The sequence below is a fragment of the Notothenia coriiceps genome, unplaced genomic scaffold (genome assembly GCF_000735185.1).
Source record: "Notothenia coriiceps isolate Sejong01 unplaced genomic scaffold, NC01 NC01_scaffold00037244, whole genome shotgun sequence".
Taxonomy (NCBI): Eukaryota; Metazoa; Chordata; class Actinopteri; order Perciformes; family Nototheniidae; genus Notothenia; species Notothenia coriiceps.
In genome coordinates this window covers 4,953,746-4,964,249 of record NW_011369945.1, presented here as the reverse complement: position 1 = coordinate 4,964,249, position 10,504 = coordinate 4,953,746, and the positions used below count along the sequence as shown (strand labels likewise).

The 10,504-nt window shown below is 42.5% G+C and overlaps 1 protein-coding gene across 1 annotated transcript; it reads right to left on the bottom strand.

The window, feature by feature from the left end:
• Positions 1–1,535: 1,535 nt before the first annotated feature.
• On the bottom strand, positions 1,536–3,655 carry LOC104965213 (discoidin domain-containing receptor 2-like). Its single transcript, XM_010794173.1, has 4 exons — positions 3,548–3,655; positions 2,699–2,850; positions 2,205–2,316; positions 1,536–1,552 (listed from the first exon to the last, which is right to left on the bottom strand). Exons 1-4 carry the CDS (start codon positions 3,576–3,578, stop codon positions 1,536–1,538), a joined length of 312 nt encoding a protein of 103 aa, XP_010792475.1. The 5' UTR covers positions 3,579–3,655.
• Between the last annotated feature and the right edge of the window lie 6,849 nt (positions 3,656–10,504).

The window sequence follows — 10,504 nt, the reverse complement described above, 5'->3', positions numbered from 1 at the left end:
TGCCACATCCACCCTGGTGGCTTGCTTTGTCGCCCAGGCCGACCTGCGAGTTGCCTTGTCCTGTACCTCAACCGTATCTAGTGCTTTGTCCAGAGTCCGACCTGGCTGGTCTTATATCCTCTCTCACACGTGTATCTTTAGCCGTACTCAGACCTGAACTCTGCCGGCCCTGGAGGCTACTTCTTCCCTGTAGTCTCAACCGCCCTGGTGGCTCGCCCTCCCTGAACGCAGCCGGGCTCACTTCTTCCTGCCTCAGCTGGCCATGCGGCTGTCCTGTGCCCCCCGACCGGCCCTTCGGTCATCACCCTCGGAGTCTTTGTACCCGACGACCCCCGGCCTTGACCCTCGACCTTGACCTCGACGACCCTCGTGACCGACCTTAGGACGGACGTAGAGGGTCTTTGGAACGCGCCTCCTAGACGCCCGGAGGGTTCCGGTCCGGTCTGGGGTCCTTTCAAAGATCTCCGAATCTTGTTCGAAAGTCCCGATCCACGATGCGAATTTCCTGCCAGCACCATGTCCTGTCCTGTTCGAGGTTCCGTCGACACCAGCCCTTGCTCCGTCCAGGGTCCCACTGACACCAGCCCATGTTCCGTCCAGGGTTCCTGTCCGGCCCACACTGGTTCATGTCTTGCTCCTGCTACCGTACCCAGTATTCCTGCTCGGGCGATCCAGCGGACACCGGAGGGTTCCCACTGTGGCGTACGCAGTCCTCCGGAGCTGTCCCGCCTCTGTCTTTCCCGTTCTCAAGCCCGGCTCCCTGGCTTTCGCCCTCAAGCCCGGTCCCCTGACTCTCCCAGTCGCTGCCTTCTCCCTCGTGCCCGGCCCCCTGAGTTCGCCCGCTGTGGCCTTCACCCTTCCTCGAACTTTGCCTTGCCACCGGGCCGTCCGCCCGAGACCCCCTCCTTGTCCTCTGCCTTGCCCCCGGGCCGACAGCCCGAGACCCTTTCCGAGTCCTCTGCCTTGCCCCCGGGCCGTCTGCCCGAGACCCCTTCCGGGTCCTCTGCTGTGCCCCCGGGCTGTCAGCCCAAACCCGTCCTCCGGACCCCCTACTCCCACCCTTCTGGAATGTTGGATATTGTTTTGTTTTAAGGGACATCTTGAATCCGTCTCTTGAGGGTTGGGGGGTTATGTCACGATTTTAGTTTTGTCTGTCTTGTCTTGGTTTTATTTTTTAAATGCTGTTCTCCCTGTGTCTTGTCTTCCTTCCTGTGTTTTTCCTCCTGTGTCTAATTGTCTGATTGTGTTCACCTGTTACCCTTGTGTTTCTGCTTCCCCTGCTCAGCTGTGTCTTCCCTTCTGTGTATTTAGTCTTGTCTTCCCCTGTGCTCCATGTCGGTTTGTTGTCTTTCCTTTCACGTCACGCTTCATGTTTGTCCCTGAAGTTTTTGGTCCTGGATTCCTTACTCGTGCTCCCCTGATTTGGTAATGTTAAGTTGTTCCTGCTTTTCTTTTGTCATAGGCTTTCTGAAATAAAGCTCGCTTTTTGTTACCCTTTGAAACCTGCTTCTCCCTTTTTAAACTGCATTTGGGCCCTACCTTTCCTCAAATTCTGACAGAGACAACCATACAATTCTTATATACACAACATATGTCCATGAAAACATCATACGTCACTTTGATGAGCAAGTGACTTTATATGTTTCTACTTTGGACTTGAAAATCAGCAGTGTTTTTGTGCAGGACATAATCCAGGAGCAATTTCGATTAACTAATGGCTTTAATGTTGTTAAATATTAAAAAAATCATCATCAAATTAGTCAATTTGGTGTTTGAAGTGAAAAAACATCAATTTAAATCCAAAGAACATATTTTTTTATTGCCTATATCCTGTTTAGCCTTTTGTGAAAAAAAAATGTTTTTTATGAACATAAAAATATGCATAACTCCAATAGCACAATTACCTTATTATCATTATTAATGGTGATAACAATATATATAATAACACTACAAATAATAATACTAATGATTATTTGTAATTAATTGTATTTATATATGATCTTTAATACGTATATGAAAATATGATCACTACAAATCTGACCAGGGAGGGACTACGGATGGAAATTAGTACAAAGCTAAATCTGGCACTGTTACGCTTGACACATTTGAATGTTTTAAGTGTTCATTACTGTGCATTGTCCCTGCCAAATAAAATATTAAATGAAATAAAATGACCATGATACTCCAAATGTTTTGTAGTGTACCTGTGGGGGCGTGGCCTGAGCGAGGGGGCACAGGGGGGGTCTGCAGGATGATGGTGTCACTGCAGGACGACAGCCTGACGGTCACCTCCTCGTCCAGGATCCGACGTGGAGCCTGAAGGAGGAGAAAGTTAAAAAAGAAAAAGAACATGTAGAAAATCTCCATATTCAATGCTCAAATTCAAGGGAAGAGGTTGATTAGGAACCTTTGGTTTTAAAAAGCTGCCTTTCCATTTCCATTTTTTTTTATTTGTATAAATAACCCAATACAGTTATGTGAAATCTGTTGACATAATACATTTAATTAAAGTCATTGTTTCAGTTTTTTCAGTGTTTGTCATTAACATACAAACATAACAACGCTGTAGAAAATTATTTTATTTTATTTTAAGGTCATCCAAAATAGGTTTGAAGCTTGAGCATTCACCACCTGTTTACTAAAATCAAAATCAACTTCCATTATCCTCTGTCTCTTCTTCAGTGGTTAATCTGCTCACCTTCTCCAGCACCTTGCAGACATATTGGCACCAGAGGATGAGGACGATGATGATGACTAACAGCAGGATGATGGTGACCAGGCAGCCAATCAGGATGGGCGTGTTCCCGTCATCTGGCGGGTCACTCGCTGACACATTGGCGGTAATGTTCCCTACAGATGAGCTTGTTAACAATATGCACTGGTTCCATGCAAAAAGCTTGTATTTGTTTTGATACAATGAGATGATCATTTATTGATGTGGAATTGATAAAGAGAACATTGTTAAAGCTGAAAAAGGCAGTTTTTTGGAAAAGGCGGCATTTAAAAACAAAGTGTAACAGAGTTATAAAGGTTGGTGTAAAATCCGGGTTAAATTGGAGAATTACGCCATCTGGTGTTACAAACGCGTGCCTGCATTACTGTAGCTTTGTTACCTCAATGGATTGTGGGAGAGTCTCATACCGCGTGAGGATCTGTTGAGAGTAAGGTGCTATTGTATTATGTCGGTGGACAAAATGGTATGTTATTATTTTATTAGGACAATAACGTTGTGTTTGTTTAGTTTAATGTTAGTCGTTTAATGCTCACAACATGTTTTTTGTGTGATTGGCTATTTGTGTTATATGATTTATTAATGTGATCATCAATAGCTAATTTGAGCTAATAGGCAAACGTGAGCGTGGTGCTATCTCTCCAACAGAACGCAGCTCACGTGTCCATTTTATGTTGTCAATTGACATGCAGGTATGTGAGTTTTGTACACCAGTTTGTTTATGTTTAATGTTTCACATTGTTTATAATACCACTATACGATCATTGTTGTGTTGTTGATTATTGGACACTTATTTTGTAAAGGAGATTTATATACCGTGTGAGGATCTGTTGAGAAACGCAGCCATTTCATGTTGTCCATTGAAATGCAGGTATGGAAATGGACTGAAGTAATCACCAGCTCTGAGTGGTCTGTTGCCGAGGGGACACTACACCGGGGTTACAAAAGCACATGCACAAATGCTAAAGCCAAGCCTCCAATCCGCTTCTTTATGGCAGTTTCAAATCTGGTATTGGCTCAATCCAATTAATAGAGGAGGGAAATTAACTCTGGGTTCAGCTTTAAGCGCATTTTACAACTTTTAACCTGTTAAGCACTGAGCCTGTTTTTCAGGTCTCAGGCTCGAAAATGACATTCCCAGAACAAATGACCATATCTTCCCTTCTAAAAAGGTTACATTAATAATCTTTTTTCTCAAAGTTATGATAAACCTGTGAGTTAGATGTAGAAGAGTCAGAATCAATATAGATGTTTTTTATTTTAAAGAAAATTCAGATTGAAAACTACCCTTGGATGATGGGTTAGTAGACTAAAAGCTTTAGGAATCCAAAGTACAACATATAATAAGTACCTTGTATCAAGATTGATGCAAAACAAGTGATATTTGACCTTTTTAGAGAGATTTAGCACAAAAAAAACACTTCTGGGGTCATTTGGGTGGATTTTCCATATCTCTGGCCCCCCTTGGTCGATTTTGACGAATGAAATCTCTTTATAACCGCTAGAGCCAATGGAATCGAGGGGAAGTTCTACACACACCAACACATGAACAAATAAGAAGTGAGAGTGACGCGTGGCCAAAACCGGAAGCTGCATACATGGTGGCTACCATTAGCTAACTTCTTTGCTCCAATCTTTACATAAAAATTGAATTCTGGATTATAAATAATTGTTTCNCTGTCCGATTCCCTCTCCTCAAACTTTGCCTTGCCACCGGGCCGTCCGCCCGAGACCCCCTCCTTGAACTCTGCCTTGCCCCTGGGCCGACAGCCCGAGACCCTTCTCGGGCTGTCGGCCCAGGGGCAAGGCAGAGTTCAAGGAGGGGGTCTCGGGCGGACGGCCCGGTGGCAAGGCAAAGTTTGAGGAGAGGGAATCGGACAGACGGCCCGGGGGCACGGCAGAGGCAGAGAAGCGGCTAAGGCCACGGCGGGCATAGTCTGGGAGCCTGTCACAAGGACGGGCCGCGTTCGTGGCTGACTGGACCACCGGCAGAATAGGATCTGGATGTCGGCAGGACACCCGGCAGGACAGAGTTAGTAGCCGGTGGAGCCACCGGCAGAACAGGAGCACCGTGAGCAGGAGTTAGCGGGACCCCCAACAGGACAGGACATGGTGTTGGCAGGAAACCTGGGGGAACAGGTGTCGACGGAACCTCCAACAGGACAGGACATGGTGTCAACTGGGCCCTCAATGGAACAGAACATGGAGTTGGCAGGACCCTCAGTGGCACCCCCAACGACACAGGACATGGAGTTGGCAGGACCACCAACAGAGAGGGGACTTGAGAAGGGACTTGAGTCGGCGGGACCCCCGACGGTGAAGTAACTTCATTTCATTTCATTTCAAACCTTTATTTAGACAGATTGGTCCCTTGAGATCATCGATCTCATTTACAAGGGAGATCTGCATCATTTAGTTCCACATGAAACATAAAAACAACAAACAAACAAACAACAGAGGATATCATATTTACAAATTCAACATTTACAAATACCCAGAGTGTCAGAAANAAACAGATCGATCGGAAGTAACACACTGGTTACACTGAAGTATCTAGAAATCCTTCTCTAGTCACCCTCTTAAAAGTATTGTTCACTCTTGTTTACACTGCAAGGCTTTTGAGGCAAGCTAAATAAAGAAACACATTCTAAATGACATCATTATTTGTCGGTACTCTATAATGCAGTAGAATATGCAGTTATTTTGCATTTTGTCACTGCTTGTTCCTCTTATTGTGTTCCATCAAAAGCTCGCCTGATAACTGCGCTCAATTTTTCCTCCGAGTGATTCTATCAAATCGCTCCCGTGGTCTCAATGATGTAACCATCCTGTCGAGAACTGCGATCGCAGGGCGCTCCTCTTGTATATTCTAAAAATGATGCCAGATTGAAAGTCAATCATATCCAATCTACTAACCGCCGGACATATGGAACATGGTTTTTTGCTAACATCAACTGCAAACTTAATGACAGCGAAATTAACATCATCCGATTATCTACTCATCTAGTCGACACTTGCTATATATTCTTCCCCACTAGCTGAAAGGCATGTAACGCGGCGCAATACGTCCAAATGCCAGTCATCATCCCCCTGGTCATGTTAAAATAGACGCACTGACCAAGATACAGGCAAACATTGTAAATAGAATTAAAAAAAAAAAACACAAATACGAGCTGAAACAGAATGTCGGCATATCTTGGCAAAGCACCCAGCAACGGTATCGCGCGCCAAATTACTGTACGATGTATCTCACACACCTTTTGCTGCGCTCGCGCGCGCTAAAAGGCAACTTATGTAAAACTATAAATACTTCATTAGTCCCTCTCGCTAATAAATACCCATGTTTGACAGCTCGACAGAGGAGCAATTTTTAGCTCCGCACTCCGGTAATGTATCAAAAGGACTAACAAAAAGGAACTTCCACATAAGTTGAGTTTGAGCAGCGCCCCACATAACCTTAATCATCTGTCGCTTTTGCAAGACGCAGTATTATTTCTGTAAAGTAGTTTTTACTCTTAAGCAGAAATATTCCCCAGAAAGACTAACTGTGGCTTTCGAGTCTAAGAGTTACTGTTTCAGGACGAAAGTCTCTGATGTTTTGAAAGATAAGTTTTTTTAAAAACACCTATCGCACCCAAAAGACCCATAAATGTCAACCTCATAAAGAGACTACGAGGAATAATGACTACCCGCTTAAAGACAAGACATCGTTACTTGTCCAGCAAGGGTGGAAATAGATCTTCTAAGCTAATCAAACAACTGAATACAAGAAATACAAGCCCAGCAGTCAAAACAAGGCAAGAGTCATACTGGAGCTGTTGATGGAGGTAATCAGCAATGCATCATAGTACTGATTAATCAGAAATAATCTCCCAAGTTTTCTTGTGTTTACAATACAAATGGTGTTGGTTTACTGATCAAAGAATGCATCACCAACATGGTAGCTTAATCAGACTTTTAAAAAAAAACTTTTAACAGGTTTCGGAATTATTGCTAAGGTCTGACCATTTTTCTGACACCTTAAAGCATAGACCAATCCCGCTCGTAATGTGGAGCAGCTATGATTCGCTAAAACAGGACATGATGCTCTTATAGTATTATTTCTGTAACGATCTTAGTTTTATGTCACGGTTTAGTTCTTGGTCTGTCTTGTCATGGTTTTATTTTGCTATTCTGTTCTACCTGTGTCTTGTCCTTCCTCCCTGTCGTTAGTTTCCCCTGGTGTGGTCTGATTGTCTGATTGTGTTCACCTGTTGCCTTGTGTTTCTCCTTCCCCTGCCCGGCCTGTTTCCTCGTCTCGTGATTACCCCTCCCATATTTAGGTCTTGTCTCTCCGTGTTCAGGGTTTGGTTTCATTATTTGTCGTTCATGGTCTCCCTTTCATGTTGGTCCAGCAGTCACCTTTTGTTTGGAATGCTACCTTCGTACCTGGTTCATCGGTTCTTGTTCCTCAATCCTGCATTTAGATCTTATTTTTCCCCAACCCTGACAATTTCGCCCCTGCTACTGTCGCTATTAGAGCAGCTATCTGTTCGGACTGACGCTTGTCTCTAGAATCTCGCCACCTCTTTGCCTCCATTTTCACCACACTTAAAGCAAACAGTGTCACGATTCTGTTACTGTGTTGTGTTTTGTTCTTGTCTATTCTCTGTCTTAATTTCCTGTTTTTACTGAAAAGTGTTCACCCCCTGTCTTGCCTGTTGCTTTCTGTCTGTTTTCCCTCCTACCTGATTACCCGATTGTGTTCACCTGGTGCCCCTGTGTTTTCTCCTCCCTCCTCACCTGTCTCTTGTTTGTTTGATTAGTCCTGTGTGCATTTAGGTTCTGTGTTTTCTGTTAGTCTTTGTGAGTTCCTTGTTGTTGTTGGACTGTGTTCACGGGGAAGAGTTCTGTCTTCAAGCCTTGAAATAAAGGTATTTTCTGTTAATCTGCATTTGGGTCCTGCTTGCCTCTCTCAACCCTGACAAACAGTTCAGTTGCCGTTTTTCGTGGATTCGGTGTGCCTTTGCTTACTAAAGTCCAATGGTCTAAATTCAGTGCAATACATGTAGCATGCCGATTGCGCCGCTTCATTTGCATTTTTATGGGATTCATGGTAAACATTCATGCTGGAATTTAACGAGGAAAAAATTAACCAGCATTACTGAAGTTGGTATGTAATTCCATTCATTGTAGACGATGAATGTTTTTGAGATACTCCAGCTCAATCCATATTTTAATGCTATGATATTTTAGTAATGGGATAGCAAAGATTTAGCATAAACAACCCTCAAGTTTTGATATTGACACTAATGTTTTATGAATAGTGGAGCTTTCAAAGGTTACGAAAGTGAATAATATTTGGAATGAAAAACATTATACATCTCATGCATATAGGAACATATAACTGCTTTACAGTACAGTATGTATGAAAGTACCACCTTACCTTATAACTTGATGTCAGAAACCATTACATCCAACGTCTGTTAATGTGTCACAACGAAAACCTCCATTGGCAGGCAGCCTGTGCTGCAGGCTATGTGGAGTGTGGGTTTTCATTAAGAGTGGATATTTAAAGGAGTTTAAAAAAACAAACACATACTGTAAGCACTCCCAAGGGACTATGCAAATGAGAACAAGATTTTGTATATGTACTGTCTCTCCCTGAAGGTTGTTGCATGTGTTTTAGCTAATGTACTCAATTGGGCCTGATTCCCGGATTGCTGAATATGCATTTATATATCACCCGTGGGCAGCTGTCACATGAGCCCGTTATGTCTGAGATGGTGGGTGATCTGATATCCTAGGAGGCAAGCTGCAATCACACTGAACGTTTTCTATCATTTGTCTAAACCACAATCAAAAATCTATTGCTTCTTTCATAGGTAGGGTGTTCATTATCACTGTGATATATTATAAATTACAATTCCTTGCAAGGCTTTCGATCCAAAAACATATGACTTCTTAAATAACGAGCGTATTGATCAGAGATTTGGTAACACAATATCCCACGAGGTTAGAGATGTTGGTCCTACACTGAGGACAGTGACTGCACTTAGCTTGGAGGACAACTGAGACGCTCAGTTTCAGATATTGTGGGGCCATTATTTTGTGGAATTACTAGTTTAAAGACAGTTTTTCAGTTTTCCTTTTAAGGGTCCTGTAGTTCGATGTTTGAATATACAGCTCCATGCCTGGTGGCACTCGTACTAACCCCAGTGGAGTTCATAGCTGTAGATGCCAGTATGTAAAGTTACAACGCATATACTTGGACACAAGTTTGAATTGACTTTACCATGGTACGAAAAAAGATTCAAGATTATATTTCTTACTTAATTAAGTTACTTGTCATAACAAAGACCTCAAAACCTAAACAATCATCCAATAAAATAAAATTCAACCATTCAGAAACAACTTCAACATCAAAACTATCCTGAATGTATCTGCATAATACATACCTTGGCCCATTCAATTCAATTGTATCCAGTTTTCAACATCAATAAATCCAATCTGAGTTAAGAATGATTGGTGTTTCACTTGCTTTAAAATATAATTTGAGTGACTTAGGGGTGTTACAATACGTTAAACACTTAACAATTACATATTATCATGTTATAGAGTTTTTATTGTAATGTGTTAACAAATACCTAACTCATTACACATCCAGCAGATGCTCAGGTAACATATTAAGTTTGTCAGGGGTATTTCTCTGAAAATGGCTTCCTGCTGCTGCTGCTGCAAATGACCCTCATTAGAGCCCTTTCACATAAAGCATGGTTGTTCAGTCCATTGTTAACATCAAATTAAAAAGTGGACTGAAGCAGCTGTCAACTGAGAATCAGATCGAAATGGATTTTTTTTCTAAAGTGGTATTTTCACCTCGAACCGCAGCTATTTGACTCGCTTGGATCTGTCAGCAGTATTGAGCCACCGTGTCACCTCTCTGCCAAATGGACTGTCCACTGAAGCTTTTTTCATTTTCATTAAGATGGCAGGGAGCCTAAGAGGGCTAACCGGAGTAAACAAGACACAGGACACTGTGATGTGAAAAAGTAAATGCAAAGCCGGCGCTACACCGGCTTCATTATATTGTAATTTGGAGCTGGTTTGATAAATCAGATGTTTATTTACCCGTTCACAATTACCTCAGCTGTGTGCTCCATAATGGCTGAGAGTAATTTAAGGAGCACTACCAACTACATCCAAAAAGACATACAAACAAGTATTGAAAATCTGACAGCAAGATACAAAGACATGATGATGTTCAATGGTTTCTAGACTTTCAGAAATCATTTTCAACACATGACAAAATGACAGAATAACATGTTTATTCACAAGAACACCTCTGGTACCCCAAAATAAGTAACCACAGGCAGAAAAAATTATTATGTTTAGATGCCGAGATGACTCGATCCCCTGTGAATTCAGCGGGAACATCTTTTCATCCAACAGAATAAAACGTGTTCAATGAGCCTCACTAGGAATTACAAGTCACAACAAATTCCATTTTGTGTCACTGCCATTCAAATAAGAAGTTCAACACATGTCAACACATGTTAAGCCAAATCATATTACCAATACATTTTTTGGAAGCAGAGCAAAAGGCAGAGGGAAAAGCATTTTGTGTACTTATAATTCATGATTGCTGGTACTCAAGGAACATCCAATCCGCATCCCCCTCTAAGTATTTCATTCATTGTGCACAGCAGCAAATCTCTGGCCCACTTGTCTGGAAGTGATTCAGCTTACAAAGACTTCTCAGGGCGGGAGGGTTTTCCTGGGGGTAGTGCGAAT

Bases quoted from the DNA above. Each gene is read 5' to 3' on its own strand.
- LOC104965213 (XM_010794173.1), bottom strand. From the start codon at position 3,578: ATGGCTGCGTTTCTCAACAGATCCTCACACG. The intron at 2,851-3,547 runs GTATATAAATCT...GCTCATCTGTAG, and splicing joins TCTCAACAGATCCTCACACG to GGAACATTACCGCCAATGTG. The intron at 2,317-2,698 runs GTGAGCAGATTA...CTCCTCCTTCAG, and splicing joins TCTGCAAGGTGCTGGAGAAG to GCTCCACGTCGGATCCTGGA.